Source organism: Callorhinus ursinus, unplaced genomic scaffold, assembly GCF_003265705.2.
Source record: "Callorhinus ursinus isolate GAN/ISIS: 27379988/994484 unplaced genomic scaffold, GSC_fseal_2.0 scaffold27, whole genome shotgun sequence".
NCBI lineage: Eukaryota > Metazoa > Chordata > Mammalia > Carnivora > Otariidae > Callorhinus > Callorhinus ursinus.
In genome coordinates, this window is record NW_027397089.1 from 7,851,953 (window position 1) to 7,869,302 (window position 17,350).

At 39.0% G+C, this 17,350-nt stretch overlaps 1 protein-coding gene across 1 annotated transcript in view; it reads left to right on the plus strand.

Annotated features, from left to right (window-relative positions):
- Positions 1 to 17,350, plus strand: part of ITPR2 (inositol 1,4,5-trisphosphate receptor type 2) — a 497,992-nt gene that overhangs the window by 102,101 nt on the left and 378,541 nt on the right. The window contains exons 6-9 of the mRNA XM_025879725.2: positions 2,558 to 2,656; positions 2,933 to 3,016; positions 3,320 to 3,466; positions 8,113 to 8,208. Of these exons, the coding sequence (XP_025735510.1) occupies positions 2,558 to 2,656; positions 2,933 to 3,016; positions 3,320 to 3,466; positions 8,113 to 8,208 (426 nt within the window). The remainder of the gene's footprint in view (positions 1 to 2,557; positions 2,657 to 2,932; positions 3,017 to 3,319; positions 3,467 to 8,112; positions 8,209 to 17,350) is intronic.

The following is a 17,350-nucleotide window of genomic DNA, read 5'->3' on the forward strand; positions in this document are numbered from 1 at the left end:
GGCGGTGTTTTGAAATAAATATAACATATGGGTTGACCCAAAGCTTACAGAAAACTATAGTAAAATAGTAAGACATAGATCAGTGGATATAAGTGCAAACAAAAATATTCTTTTAATTGGAAGGACATAGCTAGAATATATCATTATATTTAGCAGCTTATTGGCTAATATTTATACAATGCAGACAAGCATGACATTGTAGACCAAATCCAATTGTCCTTTAAGAAATTGGAAGATCAGACGCAGCACAGGCAGGGAGTGTATTAAGTCCCGGTATTTGTAGTAAGAATGGCCACGTAGACTTCTGTTTGGCCCTGAGAGTTGAAGCTACCTTGGTGTCATGTGCAATAATAAGTGTGTGTGTGTGTGTGTGTGTGTGTGTGTGTGTGTGTATGTTTTGGAAGGGGATGCTGGAAATATGTTTATGTCATGGTGAGTTTATATGTTTTTGCTTATATTTAATTTTTAAAAATACTTACCAATTTTGGTTCAAAGATAGAAAACAATATAAAGATGTATTGCTTAAAGTCTCATCCTTTTTTCCATCTCCTCGTTGTCTGTCCCCTGTACCACAGTAAATCCCTGGAAAGATTTCTGATGCATGTACTCTTCCTCCCTCCCTCCTTCCCTTTTTTACACAAAGAGAACCCGGCTCAGCCCCCTCACCCTCTCACTTCATGTTTCTTGATGATATCCCCTTATCTGTGCATAGAGAGCTTCTGTGATGGCCTTGGTGAGTCACGGCCCCAGCACCCGACTGATGATGGACTTGAAAGGCAGGTGATGAATAGAGACCAATCTTATGAGTAGTAGAAGCTACTTCTGCAAACCTAAGAACAATTTCCCTTTGCTCGAATAGTGAGCTTGAGGCTTCTTTATCATAGTTTGTGACAACAGTACTTTGTGTGAATGTAGCTCCTGTATATAACCCATAAAAGCTTAATTTATGTTGGAAATAAGAAATTATGTTCCTGAAAGTCTTGGTCTAGGTTAAGGGAGGAGAAGTTTTGTTTATTCTTATTTTCTGAGGCCTAATTTTTCAGTTATCTGTCAAACTAATGTACTCTAATACTCAGTAAGAAATATGCAAAGAGAAGGTATTAGTTTTCATTTCTGAGCTGGTGAGCAATTCTATATGAGAATTGAAAGTGTAGGTCTTATATAATAGTAAGTCTTTTATTTTTAAAAAGATTTTATTTATTTATTTGAGAGAAGGGAGTGTAAAGAAGAACAGAGGGAGAGGGACAAGCAGGCTCTGTGATCAGCATCGGCCCCAATGTAGGACTCAATCCTAGGACCTTGAGATCATGACCTGAGCTGAAATCAAGAGTCGGAGGCTTAAGCGACTGAGCCACCTAGGCACCCCATACAGTGATAAGTCTTCTAATGGGTTGTAACAAGAGAAACTTTAGTAACTCTAAAATTAAACTGTTCATTATTACCATTAAAAAAGCATAACTTAGGGGCACCTGGGTGGCTCAGGCAGCTAGGTGTCTACCTTCAGCTCAGGTCATGATCGCAGGGTCCTGGGATTGAGTTCTAGGCTCCTTGTCAGCGAGCAACCTCCTTCTCCCTCTGCCTGCCACTCCCCCTGCTTGTGCTCTCTCTCTCTCTCTGACAAATACATAAATAAAATCATTAAAAAAAAAGAAAACATAACTTCATTTCCCACAATTTGAGTTATGAATAGAAATTCTTGAAGATAAATTGGACATTGTTAATGATAACATAAATGAAAAATCAACTTCGACCTACTTCTCTGGAGCATTTCTCCCCAAACCAACTAAAAATTTTTTTATATATATTTTATTTATTTTTTTCAGTAATCTCTACTCCCCTGAGATCAAGAGTTGCATGCTTTACCACCTGAGCCAGCCAGGCACCCCCTAATTAAAAAAATTTTAAGTTAAATTTTTTTTAATTTAAAACTGAACTTCAAAATTTAAAGAGCAATATTAGTTTTGGATGTTTAAAATAAGAATGAAGCAGATGCTCCAGGACCAAACAATAAGCATATTTCTACAAGGTCATACCGAATTGGGCATTTCCTGGATCCAGATGACATTAGAATATTTAATGTATTTTTGAGATGATGGGAAATTTCAAATTTAACAGACTTGTTTTTAATCCCATAGATAATACAAATGAATAACACTTTCTGCTTGCACTTGATGTGGTTCTACTATTTAGGCAGATTGATTGTGGCAGATGCATTCACTTGCTCTGCTGCTGCACTCACGGCATAAGCCCCCGGGATGCAGGGGTAACATCCTATTTATTGACATTGAAAAAGTTCTTACTGAAATGGGAGACTAATAAGAAAAGGGTCCACACTAGTTTTATGAATCCAGGCTGCTAGGCACTATGAAACATGACTAGATGATCATTTATCAGAAAATATTTTACTCAAAGAGAAAAAGAATTGAGTTAAGATTTGTGTGGAAGCCAGACCAGGTATTAGGTCAATAACTGGACTTCCCTGCAGTTATTTCTAGCTTCAGATATAGCACCACAGATCTGCTTGGTGTCTCAGTTACAACTTATTTCTGATTCCTAGATTGTTGTGGGTGATAAAGTTGTTTTGATGCCTGTGAACGCAGGACAACCACTGCATGCCAGCAACATAGAGCTTCTCGATAACCCAGGATGTAAGGAGGTAAGTTCAGGAGGAAAGAAAATGAATTTATTTATTTTTATCATGAGAGGAAAAAAAACCTCACAGCTTCATTCATTGTTATCATGAACGTGATTATGCTAATTAATATTACTAAGATCTGCGTAGATGGTAATTACTATTTTTGGATGGTATTTGTGTTGAGGTACATACTTCATTGTCCAGAGTTATCTTTTTTCTCTTTTTTACTAGTTGGAGGAATAATTTCTGGTATAAAATGGAATCACAGTTTTACAATTTCACATTCTTCATTAATAGGTGAATGCCGTTAATTGCAACACTAGCTGGAAAATCACTTTATTCATGAAATATAGTTCCTATCGAGAGGATGTACTAAAAGGAGTAAGTATGTGCTACATGGAACATTTGCTAGAAGAATTGAAAGTAGTCTTACTAAACTTCTGGATGCAAAACCTGTGTATTCAGTAGTATTCATAGTTCAGAAGATGATTGTAAACCTTAATATAGTCACTATGAGTGTTTCATTGAGTTTTCTTCTCTATAGTTTGACATGTATAAATAATCATTAAAAGCCAACTAAGTAGCAGAAGGGCCCAGAGTAGCAAAACCAGGAGACATCTGCTTCTTATGTCTATTTGTTCAGACTTCTCTTGGAAATACAGTGTTCTCTTCCTGTTTTCCTAGGGTGATGTTGTTAGGTTGTTTCATGCAGAACAAGAGAAGTTTCTGACTTGTGATGAATATGAGAAAAAACAGCACATCTTCCTTCGGACAACCTTGCGTCAGTCAGCTACTTCTGCTACCAGTTCTAAAGCGCTCTGGGAAATAGAGGTGCACAAATATTTTTTGGATTTTAATAAATATTTATATAAAAAAGACAAGAGTTACTAGGCTGATTATTTTCTTGTTAAATGCATCATTTATGATAAACCCATAACACAGTAGTATTTGTGGACTAACTCTTCATTACTGTGATCAGTTTGAAATGTTGCTGCTTCCTTTACCTATCCTCTCTGGGGCATCTCTTTTCCTGTCTCTCTCTCTTTCATCTAATAAGGGAATATATAGAGGTTGCTTTTTTTAAAAATGCATTGTGAAATGTTGTCAAGACTGATCGGACTGCAGGTGATGTGCCTCAAATGGCATTGGAGTTATGATGGAACTTTCCTCACTTTAGGTAAAGACAGATACCAGAACTGTACAGTCATGGAGAAAAAATTTGTTTCTTCTGGGGAATGCCATTTTTATTGGATGAGGAGACCGTAGTTAAGAATTCATCCATCCTTTAAAAAGTATTTCTTTTTTTTTTTAAAGAATTTATTTATTTATTTGACAGAGAGAGACACAGCGAGAGAGGGAACACAAGCAGGGGGAGTGAGAGAGGGAGAAGCAGGCTTCCCTCTGAGCAGGGAGCCCAATGCGGGACTCGATCCCAGGACCCTGGGATCATGACCTGAGCCAAAGGCAGACACTTAACGACTGAGCCACCCAGGCGCCCTAAAAAGTATTTTTTAAATGTTGCCAATATGGTAGAGTAATTAAGAAAATGTAAGGTATGGATTTTTCTTTAAAGGATCTTTCTGTGTGGTGGAGGAGATAAGATGGACATAATTACCTATGAACAAGCCGACATTTGATAAGTTCCATCCTGATTTAATGGACATCCAGGCCAATAGCGGTGGTTCTCAACTGTTTTAAACCCATCACTTCCCTTTTACAGCATATATTTCGTGACACTTCTTTAATATCTTAAAATGCAATTCATAGGTAATATTACTTATAGATTTACATTATTAAAAATTAATGACATCCCTAAATGCCAATTTAGAAAAAACAAAAGGAAAATAATTTATCATAAATAATTGATAATAAAATAATATGTATTTCAACATGTAAATAATTACTCTAGAAGGTGTAATATTTGTACCTATCTTGAATGAATACATTTGGATTTGAAAGAAGTGGTAGAAGACAAGACAATCAGAAGACATTCAATACAGGGGCGCCTGGGTGGCTCAGTCAGTTAAGTGTCTGCTTTCAGCTCGGATCATGATCTCGGGGTCCTGGGATCGAGCCCTGCCTTGGGCTCCCTGCTCAATGGGGAGCCTGCTTCTCCCTCTCCCTTTGCCTCTGCTTCTGCTGCTCCCCCTGCTTGTGCACTCTCTCTCTCTCTCTCGCTGTCTCTCTCTCTCTCAAATAAATAAAATCTTAAAAAAAAAAAGACATTCTATACAAGTACAGGAAAATGAAAGAGCAGGGGTAAATGTGGGCCCTTGACTATCTCATGATCTTGTGTTAAGGGAAGTAATAACAGAACACATTTATTTGTCCATGGTTAAAAAAAAAAGGAAATAAACATATTGAAATAGGGATAACAACACAAATTACAGACTATTGAAACAGAAAATGAGGAAGTATGATGTTTATGCCAATGAGCTGAACCTTAATTATAAATGTAACATCACAACAATTCTCTAAGTTATGACATGGTTTAGAATAGAGATGAACTAGTACAAAAAGCATATTTTCTTTCTTGAAACCCCACTACATACTGAGGCATACTTTCAGTCTCTAGCATTCAGAAGAGACCTTATCCTTCAAGAGGATAGGTTTACAGGGAATTGAGAAAGTCTCAGGAAAAACAACCATCACCAAAACTACCTTATATTCTTCCATGAAGTCTACCTGACAATGTCTTTTATCAGGCTAAGCCTGAAAGATAACAGGCAGCCCCCAAATAAATACATAATTAAAATATGTATTTTTCATGCTGTAGACTTCTTACCATTGTGCTCTAAAGAACTATTTTTAAAGATTTTATTTACCTTTTGACAGAGACACAGTGAGCAGGAACACAAGCAGGGGGAGTGCGAGAGGGAGAAGCAGGCTTCCTGCTGAGCAAGGAGCCGTGGGGCTTGATCTCAGGACCCTGGGATCATGACCTGAGCTGAAGGCAGACGCTTAACGACTGAGCCACCCAGGCACCCCTCATTGTGCTCTAAAGAATTAAAGAAATATAGGGATAGCAATAATGTGAGGTATAATTTTAAAGCTTTATTAATAAAATACAGTCATAAAAAAGTCAAATAGTGACTTCCCCATACAGGGAGTTCCCCTCATTTCATGTGTCTCCACCTATGTGATATTTGGCTCTAAGTCTTTTAAAGGAATTGTGAATCTTCTCTTATCTATTACTATTAGTTTGATAGATTTTGCTGTAACTGTATCACTGCATCGTAATCCTTTCCAACAACACGTGTAGTTGAAAATACCGAGCAGTCAACATGGAGAGAATGAATCCATTATTTAATAATTCTGAAATAATGTCTTACACTCAGTTAAGCTTCGTAGTGAATTTCTCTTCAATTACTGGACTTGTCATCCGACTTGTTATGAAAACTTTTTAATATGATTGTATGTTAAAGTATTACCAATTTCTGTTTGTGGTAGGTTCATTTCTGCAGGAGGTTTGAACGAGGTGGGCTGTGGGACATATCTCTGTGGTGCGCTGTGTCAGTCAGTGTGGTTGAGGTTGTTTCAAGCAAAGAGGTATTTGGTGTAGGAAATCAGGTTTCAGTGTTACTGGAAGGACCGGACGGGGAAAACTAGGGTAGGGAACATGGTCTTATTTGAAGATCAGGCAATGCCGAAAATCACCACTGCTCCTCCTCTGAGCCCTCAGCCCTCTCCCCCTTGCTTCAGGAGGTGCCCACATCACCTTGCAGGAGCCCCTTCATTGGACCCTGAAGAGGAAGCTTTTGTCTACTTTTCTCTGCTTTCCATCCTAATGGAATGACTCCAGAACCCTGCTGGTGGGGCTTTCCACCCTCACAGAGATACTGAGAGGAGCGCTTGGAAGGGTGGGGTGGGGCCTGAGTGCCACACACAATATCTAGCCTGCGCTCAACTCCCCTGAGACTTGCAGCATATATAGTATCTTAGCCAACGCCCGATGATGCCAGTAGCATCCCTCCAGAATCACTGGATGAATGAAAACACCCTCCTTTCTGTATCTCCAGTTGTCCCCTAGGGCATCGTACTGGTATTGCTAGACCTACTAGTGTCTGGGATAGCAGTTCTTAGTCCGGGATCCGTGGTGAGCTTCAAGTTATTCATGAACTTCTAGCAGCTGTATACAAATGTGTATGTATATTCCTGAGACCAACAATAGATTTGATCAGAGTGTCAAAGGTATCTATGCCTTCGTCAAAGGAGTTCGATGGTAGCCGGTGTGATTGCAAAAGATTTGTGGAAGAAGTTTGATTTGAGAACTTAGAACTTAGCCTTGGAGGATGGGTAGGTATTTGGTCACAGGGAGAGTGGTTCTTTTTTAGACTTCCTCCACTTTGAAGTATTTTCATAATTATTATCTTATTTGAACTATCAGAATAGGGGAAGACCTGGAGGCTAGAGTCTAGCAAAAGCATTAGGAGGTTATATACAGCAACACACAGAATCTGAGGCTGTGCAGGATTCCAAGGGGAGGGGTCAGTATTAACAAAAAGAAGGTCACCTGTTGGGGGAGAATAATGAAAAGTTCCCTAGTACTTAATCTTCAAAACAATCCTATGAATTAAAATCATTTTGTACATGATGAAACTGGCTTGATGATGTTAAATTACTTGCTGCGATCATACCGTAGGAACTGGTAGAGCTGGGACTCAAATACAGTCATCTTCAGGCTGCAGATTGTAGGCTTTGTGACTGCCCCAAAGCACCTGCTTCCGAGCATCTCCTTTTATTCTCAGTGAGCCTAGTGGCTCAGCATCTGGGGCAAGGCCAATTCCAAGGACAGGTATCTAAGGCCATGGTATTAATAAAAAAGCACATGTGGAAAGGGCCAAGAATTAAGTTCGTTGAGAGCTCCAGGCCTTGGCATTTGTGGTTCTCTCTGCCTGGAATGCTATCTTCCGATCTCTCTACGTGACTGTTCGTTCTGATCCTGCAGGTTTCAGCTCACATGTCATGTCGGACAGGCCTGGGCTAATCGCAGCATCTCAAGAAGCCTACCCTAGTTATTCAGTCATGCGCTCTGCTTATTTCCTCCTGGCACTTGCCAAATCTTATTTATTGAAAGCTCTAGTCTCATTCATTGCTGTGACCCTGTTGCCTAGAAGAGTACCTGATGTATAGAAAGGTTTTAATATGATTTGTTGAATGAATATTTGAATAACAAATGGGGGAGAACCCCTCAGTATTTCCAGTTTTGGCCTGGGAAACCTGTCTCTTGGAGCAAGACCATATTTACACATTTAAGGCATGAGCCTCATGCATGCACACAGTGAGCGAACTGTTATGCCTCTTGCCCATTTGTGGGAAATTTTGTTTTTCTGCCATGTTGTCCTTTCATGAAAACATATATTGGATTTGACAAGTTAGCATTAACAGGCGAACGCTTTGTATAAACTGTGGGCACCTGCTTGCCAGCAACATGAATATCTTTTAGGCTTTATTGTTGTTGCTCTTTTTGTCTGTAGGTCGTTCACCATGACCCATGCCGCGGGGGTGCTGGACAATGGAACAGCTTGTTCAGATTTAAACACCTTGCAACTGGGAACTATTTAGCTGCAGAGGTAAGACTAATGGATACAGTGCTATTAAATCTCTGACTCTGAAATAGTGAAATAAGCAATTAGGTTCTCCAAAAGATGTTGTATTTATAGGAACAGTCATTATACCAAATTTGATTATTGTCTATCATGATCTGGATCGGCATATAAATTATTCTTAAAATGTGAATATTAATCGAAGCCTTGCAATGATTTTTATCTTAAAAATTAAAACAACAAGGGGGGCCTCAGGGGCTCAGCGAGTTAAGTGTGTGACTGTGATTTCATCTCAGGTCATGATCTCAGGGTCTTGGAATTGGCCCCGCATTGGGCTCCGTGCTCAGCCCAGAGTCTGCTTGAGATTCTTTCTCTCCCACTCCCTCTGCCCCTCCCCACATTCGCGTGCGTGTGCTCATGCTCTCTCTCTCTCTCTCTCCCTCTCTAAAATAAATAAATAAATCTTTAAAAAAATTAAAACAACAATAACAACAGAACACTGGTGGTTGGTTTACTTTAAGGTCGAGGGCAATAGAGTATCTAATTTGCATATGTATGCAATTTGTTCTAGACTTTTTTATTAGCTTCACTCTTTCAGAATGTCTGCACTGGAGACACGATCAACTCATTGTTGGTGTAGGAGAGCCTTGATAGTTTCAGGTCATCTTCACTGAAACTGGTTTCACTGATGGATGGCTTTTATTGTTCAAACCATTGGAGAGGAAAGGTGTTTCTTCCTGAGACACTGAACTGTCCTGAAACTGTTAATAAAAATGGTCAAAACAAATAAAGGTCTTTTCTTTCTCCACTAAAAGCATGTTGACAGGTAGCTATGAAGGGTGGCTAGAAGTAACAGCATTGAAGTTTTAGAAATGAATTAAAGTTTGGTTATCCAGTGTAAAAATAATTTTGAAAATATTTGTTTTTTAGATGCATGAAAATACCCATTCATTCTACTCTCCTCATCTCTGTTTTTATTTTTCAATATAGGGTTTCTTCTGGGATTCAAAACCAGAATTTGGCCTTAGAATTTTTAGTATTACTTATCCAACTTTTGGTTTTGGATGTGAGGGAGGATAAGGAACTGGGGATGCAGAAGTGATGAGGAAAAGGTGTGGGAAACAGGAAGTTTCTGTAAACATGCTGAGCCCTGTCTAAACCACACTCAACACCATTACCTTCTGCCTCCTATTAATCTGCCATAATTGTCTTCATAGTACTCACCACTATCTCACTTACTGTACATTTTATTTTCTCAACATTCTCTGTCAAAATGTATGCTCTCTGAAGGCAGGGATTCTTTTTTTGTTTTTTAACATCACCACTGTGTCCCCGGCATCTAGGGCAGTGCCTGGTACTTAGAAAGGATTGGATTTGATGAATATTTTTTTGAATGAATGAATGAATATAAGGAAGCTATTCAGACTTCTATAAGCTTAGAGGATGGAAAGAAGATTTTGGGATTTGTATCTGAGTGGCATTTGGAGCCATGTTTGGGCAAATTAATCTCTTCTAAGCTCCAATTTTTTCCTCTGGAAAATGGGGATAATCACAACATTTATATAATATGAGTATTAAGGTAATTAAATGAGGTAAAGTGCTTGACCTAACGTGTGGCTCATGGTAAGCATCCAGGAGGTGATGCTGGCATGGTTAAGTTATTATGAGAAATAGGGATTACTCTTACTTTTATAAATATCTGACTTATTATTTATGAATCTGTTCCAATAAATGAAATATAACTTTGCAATTTATGGGCTGTTTACACCATGAATGTTTTGAAGTAACTTTTTTGAAAAATAACACTTTGATGCAAAATTAAGCAGTAAGGTAGAGAATCTTGTCTAAAATAAGAATTAGGGGGACCTGAGTGGCTCAGTCGTTAAGCATCTGCCTTCGGCTCAGGTCATGAGCCCAGGGTCCTGGGATCAAGCCCCGCATTGGGCTCCCTGCTCGGTGGGAAGCCTGCTTCTGCCTCTCCCACTCCCCCTGCTTGTGTTCCCTCTCTTGCTATCTCTTCCTCTGTCAAATAAATAAAATCCTAAAAAAAAAATAAAATAAGAATTAGAAAAGTCTATTAGATGTCCTATAAAAGATAAGAAATTAGTATCAAAATTCTCTTGGATCTTATGTTAGTGACTCTTCTTCCTTAATTTACTTCAATCAATGGCTATATTAACTACTGACATTCTATAGCAAACTGACATGATTATACATTATTAGTTTTCTTAGTTAATTTCTGCAATTAAAACTTGTATCATTGACACATTCAAATGACCAGATTATTAAGAATTAAATTGTTTATTTTTTTATTTTTATTTTTTTAAAGATTTTATTTATTTATTTGACACAGAGAGAGAGAGAGAGAGAGAGAGAGAGAGACAGCGAGAGAGGGAACACAAGCAGGGCGAGTGGGAGAGGGAGAAGCAGGCTTCCTGCTGAGCAGGGAGCCCGATGCGGGGCTCGATCTCAGGACCCCGGGATCATGACCTGAGCTGAAGGCAGACGCTTAATGACTGAGCCACCCAGGCGCCCCAAGAATTAAATTGTTTATTAACTTTAATGAAGATCTAAGACCTCAATATATAAAGGAATTTATTAAAAATTGAGAAATAGAAAGCAGTTCATTCCTTGAAAAGACTTTGAAAGACTCTTTATTCTGTCTTTAGAGAATATGACTTTAAATGCCAGATGCTATTTTGTTCATTAAAGAGTCTGGTGTACTTGGAGGATCTCTTCTTTGACCTTTAATACTTGAGATAACATCTTTTTTTTTTTTTTTAATGGCAAGGTGAAAGAAGGAGAATTAAGCATTAGATACATCTCTAAAAATTGAAAGCTAGGAATTTATTTTCTACTGATTTTAACTAGTAAAATAGAATGGGTGCTTCTGTGTAGTATTCCACCATCAAAAGAGAAATTTTAGCCTCAAAATACTGTCATCCATAGGTTAGGGTTTTATATTTCATTTGTCAACTAAGGTCAGTTAAGATCCTGGTATAGTCACATCTCAGGATGTATGTGTCCTACTGGTGTGAAAGCGTCTACTCAGGTGTGGCAGAATCACAGTTATTGTAGTCATTGTCACTTGATAAAAAAATTGATTTCCAGTTCCAATTCTACAACAGATGGAAATTAGCCTCTGACAGTAGTTAAAGCACAATGCTTATCCTTTTATTATTTTGCTTTTTTAAAAATGCCTAGTCTTTAATTTCAAATCATTCCCAACATTTGGATTTGTAACTTCCTAGTCTTACTTATTTTCTTATATTATACCCTTATTCATAGGAGAGAAAGTCTCCATGGCTTTTATTTTACTTTTTTTAATTTTATCTTTAATATCTAGGTACCTCTTAAAAAAATAAGACACACATCATAGGATGTTGAAAATGCAAGAGTTGGGAAAAATTATTTTTGGAATTCACAGCAGCAACAGACATCCTCCTTAAGATTTCATACCATCTTTAATATATGCTTTTTAAGTGACTGATAAATGCATAGCAGGGTGGAGTATGATATACAGAAGGAAACAGAGGAATGTCTCTGCTCTCAAACAATTGACCTCCTACTTTGGAAGACAGTCTACAATAAATGGCCACAGGATGGTCAACAGGCAGGATCATGTCAGGCTGATTATGTGTGCAGGTGGAGTTAGGTCAGCAGGAAATTAGCCAAAGAAGGCTCTTGCTTGGGGCGAACTTCTCCCTGGTTCGCCAAGAAAGGAATAGACACAGATTGGTAGAGAAACAAAAGGACAATCATTGTAGAAGTTGCCTAGGAGACACAGATAGGGTTATGGAATGTCCAAATCATAGGCAGACGATGAAAAAAGGGAGGCCTGGCTCAAGGAAAGGGGTTCTAAAAGGAATTATTGAGTGACAGATCCCTTTGCTTGAAGATTTTGATTGAAAGGTTTGGATTTTATCTAATTCGTAAGAGGAATGATGTTTGAAGTAGTTACCTTAGAGGCTGAGGCTGAATAGCTATTTGTAAACATTTGGTAGACACCAGTGATGTCCCTAGAAAATCTAATTTCTGCCCTTGAGGCGGTCTCAGTACAGTGTGATAAATGTATTATAGCAATAGGAATAGTGGTTTGCTTATGGGGAGGCACTAAAATGCCAGGGGGTACAAGGAATGGTGAGGAGGCCGGAGGAGGCGCTGCTTGGTGGATGGGTAAGGCAGGTGGGGAAGGGGGAGAAAGCATGTTCAGGCGGTGAGGATGGCTTTTACACAGGCAAGGAGGTGTGTGGTATTATACAAACTGGTTTTATGTGGATGATACATATTTGTATCACGCATAGGCTATGTGTGAGTTTGGAAGTGGTGCTAGAAGGTGGGAGGGGAGTAGTAGGGCCAGACATGTAGGGCAGCTGATTTTTTTGAGGCCATATCTATTAAGCTAAGGAGAATTGGTTTTATGTTTAAAGTATAAAGAACAGTGTTCTAAATAAATTTGTGTTTAAAGAGGACCGCTGTAGAATTTGCAATGGCTAATGTAGCCACATGTTGGCTATTTAAATGAAAATAAATGCTATTAAAATTAAAAAGTTAGTTTGTCAGTTACACTAGTCACCTTTCAGGTGGCTCAATAACTACAGGGTATTGAATAGCACAGATATAGAACATTTCCATCATCACAGGGAAAGTTCCAGTAGACAGAGCTGCTCTGGAGCCTTAGCAACTGGAAGGGATCACCTCAGAGACAGGGAGCCCAGATAGGAGACAAAGATCTGATACTTTCAGGGAACTTTGAGGATTTGAACGAAGGGAGTGGCATTGGTAATGGCAAGAAGGGGAAGGGGAGAAGACATTTTTAGGACATGGAGGCAATGGAGCTGTAATCCACAGAATGTTGAAGGTTAAGGAGTTGGAGGATTCTGGCTTTGGAGCACTGGTGATGTCATTCCCCAATTTAGGGAAAATGGGAAGGGGTGCAGCACTGATGAGGAAATAATCCATTCAGTTTTGACTCAGTCTGATTGGAGGTGCTGTAAAATGTCTGGGTGAAAATGCCTGATGGGCACAGGGTTCACATCTTCTAGAAGTTTGGGGATTGGCTCGACTGGTCAGCATCAGCATGGATGAGATCATGAGGCAGTATGAAGAGAGTGAGAAGGTGTTTGAAGGTGGACCTCAGGGGAACATCATCTTTCAAGGGTGGACAACAGATGGGGTGCCTGAGAAGTCAAGAGAGGCAGCTGGAAAGTCCAATGGTTTGAAATTCACAAATGTCAAGCAAGGGAGGCTAGAGTTTCAAAAAGGAGTGAGTGCTACCGAAAAAGCTCGGGAACAAAATGTATTTACAGCATTTGGCAAGAACACAGCCATTTGTGATTGAGAGCATTTTTAGTGGAAACCAGAATCCAGGGGGTGGAGGAACGACAAGGAAGCCAGGAAGCGGAAGTAGGGGTGGACTGACTTTTCCTATCAGGGCTGTGAAGGAGCAGGAACAGTAATAAAGGGAAAACAGTCCTCTGAGATAGGTTTTTAAAGGTATATTTAAAAAAATAAGATGAGGGCGACTGGGTGGCTCAGTCGTTAAGCGTCTGCCTTCGGCTCGGGTCATGATCCCAGGGTGCTGGGATCGAGTCCCGTATCAGGCTCCCTGCTCGGCGGGAAGCCTGCTTCTCCCTCTCCCACTCCCCCTGCTTGTGTTCCTGCTCTCGCTATCTCGCTCTCTGTCAAATAAATAAATAAAATCTTTAAAAAAATAAAAAGTAAGATGAGAACAGAGCCGTTTTCACATTAAGGGGCAGCTCCTGTCAGAGGAGCAGGATCTGGCAGGGCATTACTCTTTTCCCTCAGCCTTTCCATTCTCCAGACACGTATTGATAATTTCAAATATTACTTTAATGTGCTTGAGGCATTTCTGGTAAATTGGATTATGTAATTCTTGAATTGCTTTTGAGTATACGGTGTTTATATTGGCCAGTGTGGCAAAGAGAGCCTAGTGTAGTGGGGAAAAAAAATCCCATGTATACTGCTCACAGTCTATCTGACTTAAAGCAGATATTTAACCTCTCTGAATCTCAGTTCCCTTGTGTGTAAAAAAGATGATAGTATATATTTCATGGGATTATTTTGGAATTAAGGAAGATATGGAGGGTTCAGCACCTTGCACATAAAATATATTCAGCAACTATTAGGTCCCCTCACTTCCATTGAGAAGGGGACAAAAAATATGGAGTAGTGTTATTATTACTATCACTACTTCTACTGTTATTATGATTATAATTTTTATCCAGCACTGGTATTTTTTTGTAAGCCAGGTAACTGGAGGTGGGGGGTGGAATCTAGGGGCTCACCACTGGATACCTTGTACACGGAATTTATGTTCAGTAAATACTAGATAATCCAATGGATGAATCAGAGAGAGACTGAGGCTGTAAATCCAATCATTTCACTTTCCAGAAAAGGAAACCCAGGTTCAGAGAGGTGATGTACTTTGTCCAAAGTTCAAAAACAAGGTAATGACAGTCTTTGGGTTCAATGGCAGACTTGCGTTGCTTCATCTATACCAGTGATTCTCACCTGGGGTGGTCCTGTCGCCCAGGGGCTATTTGACAATGTCTGGAGGCACTTTTATTGTCAAGCTTGGGAAGAAGGAGCTACTGGCATCTAGTGGGTAGAGGCCAGGGATGCAGCTAAACATCTATGCACAGGACAGCTGCTACAACAGAGAATTATCTGGCCCCAAATGCCAGTAGTGCCGATATTGAGAAACCCTGACCACTGTTACATCAACAGTACACAGTCGTTTATTGACTGCCTACCAGGTGGAAGCACTGTGTTAATACTGTGAAGAAAACGAAGGCGATCAGCACTTTGTCCTTGTCCTTTGGGAGTTTGCAGGGTAGAGGAGAAAGACATTAATTCAGTCACTGGGACATCTCCTTTCCAATTATTTCCAGCATGCATACACATCTGAGATCATCAATTTTGTGTAATGTTTAAATGATTAACATCCAGAGATGACCACATTAAATCTCAAAGTGAGTTTAAAGGGCTGCAATCTTAAATCTAAGCACAAATGAGGAAAAAAAAAAAACACCCTCAAAATTATACTTGTACATAGACTTCCTACTTATACATATACTTCTCATATTCTCTTTTAACCAGTACTTACAGGGAGGCCAAGTTTTCCAAAAAACTGTAATGAGGCTATTGCTTGGGTAGAAATGAAGGGTCTCATTTGCTTTGAGACCATTTCATATGCTGAAGCTTCTGTAGTCTAACTATAGAGACAAAGCACATAAACTGCAAGCTAGTTAAGAATAGCACTATCAATATAGTGCTATTTTGTTTTAGGGAGTTCAAAATTTATTTTTTTTAAAAGATTATTTATTTGAGAGAGAGAGAGCATGAGAAGGGGGAGGGTCAGAGGGAGAAACAGATTCCCCGCTGAGCAGGGAGTCCAATGCAGGACTTGATCCCGGGACTCCAGGATCATGCCCTGAACCGAAGGCAGTCGCTTGACCAACTGAGCCACCCAGGTGCCCCAAAATTTATTTTTGAGAAATATGCAATGCTAGAAGCTCATGGACAAAATGTGGAACAAAGTATTTAATTGTGAATTAGAGAACAAAGCCATTTGTGGCTTTGTCAGATAATGCTTTCCGGAACATTTACAGTACCGTATTGTTAGGCTGTCTTCCTGTGATGTCAGTTTCTGTGGGCCATGCAAGAGAGAAGGTAACTTGAGGGGAAGGAACACAAACAGCCATGTATTTTTGCATTTAATACACAGCACGGCTGTAAGCACACACATGGCCATTTGCCCTGGATCTTTTACTTGTATTGCCTTACTGGTGCAGGAGAGTTCACAATCATATCAATGGGGGAGAAAGTGATTTTATTATATTTTGAATGGGATTATATGGGAGTCTCAGGAAACCGTTCTTCCATAGTCATGGGAGCAATTATAAATCAAGTATCACAATTTCCAATCTGCTGCTTCTTCATTTTCTTTCTTGGGGTATTATTAAAGCCATAAGGATCCTTTCCAGAACAAGATAGATCGAGTAGTTCAAATAATTTTATTTGTTAAAGATTTTATCATTGTGCTTTCAAATAAGCAAGCAATAGCTTCTTTGTTTGTAGATAGGCCAGACTTCCACCAGATGGCAGTAAACTCTTATTTCATAACTGTGCAACAGACTTCGGATTTAATTAATTAGTTAAAAACTTAGTACTCAAGAACCTGTACATCAGCATAGAATCTTATGAATATTAGGGTTATAGTTTTAAATATCTCTGTGTTTAGTTTTCCATTAACTATATCAACCATAGTTTATGGTTTGTATGTTTGTGTATGTATAGGTAAATATAAATATGACAGAAGAATATATATATACCAGGTCCTCCACACACACACACACACGCACACACACACACACACACACACACACACACACACGTAAATGTTATACATCAAAATATAAATTGTGCCTGGCACATATAAGCATTTAATAAAAGTTATTTTTTCCCTTCTTTTCTTTTCTAGACTTGTCAGTCAGAATAATAGATTGTCTCTGAAATACCAGGCCTTGGAAAAAAGAACGTGTAGATATATAATTATTTAAAAATATACAAGTGATGATTTTAATGTTAATATCATAAAAATTGATCAAAACACATTTCCTCCTAAAAAACTAACATTTTTGTTTTAAGAAAATGAGCATATATTGTGGACTTGGGTTCTGTCTGCTTCTTGCTATTTTGTTAGGTGGAAAGTTGCAGTTGTCTTTCACTTGACTGTGGTACAATCATGGTTTTCATTGCCTAAGTGTTCATGATATTTCTCTGTCTCTCTCTCTCTTTCTCTGCCACTTCTCTTTTCTGACGTGTGACATTCTCTACTTGACTCCTTTCTAGCTCTCTTTGGCCATTCGAATGAGAACTCCCTTCAAGGGTTCATACTGGGTCTTTGCTCTTCAGAGTCTCCCTGTTATTCACCCCCACGGCTAGAGTGGGCCAGGAATTTGATCTCGGATATCCCACTGCCATTGAAACTCAATAAATATATCTAAGATTGAATTGTTTCCTCATGAAACAGTGCATTTTCTTAGTGCAGTGTTAAAAACCTGAGAGTCATGACAAACATTTTTCTGTCTCAGTTTACACATTCCAATTCTACTGACTTGGTCTCCATAACATCTTCTGCATC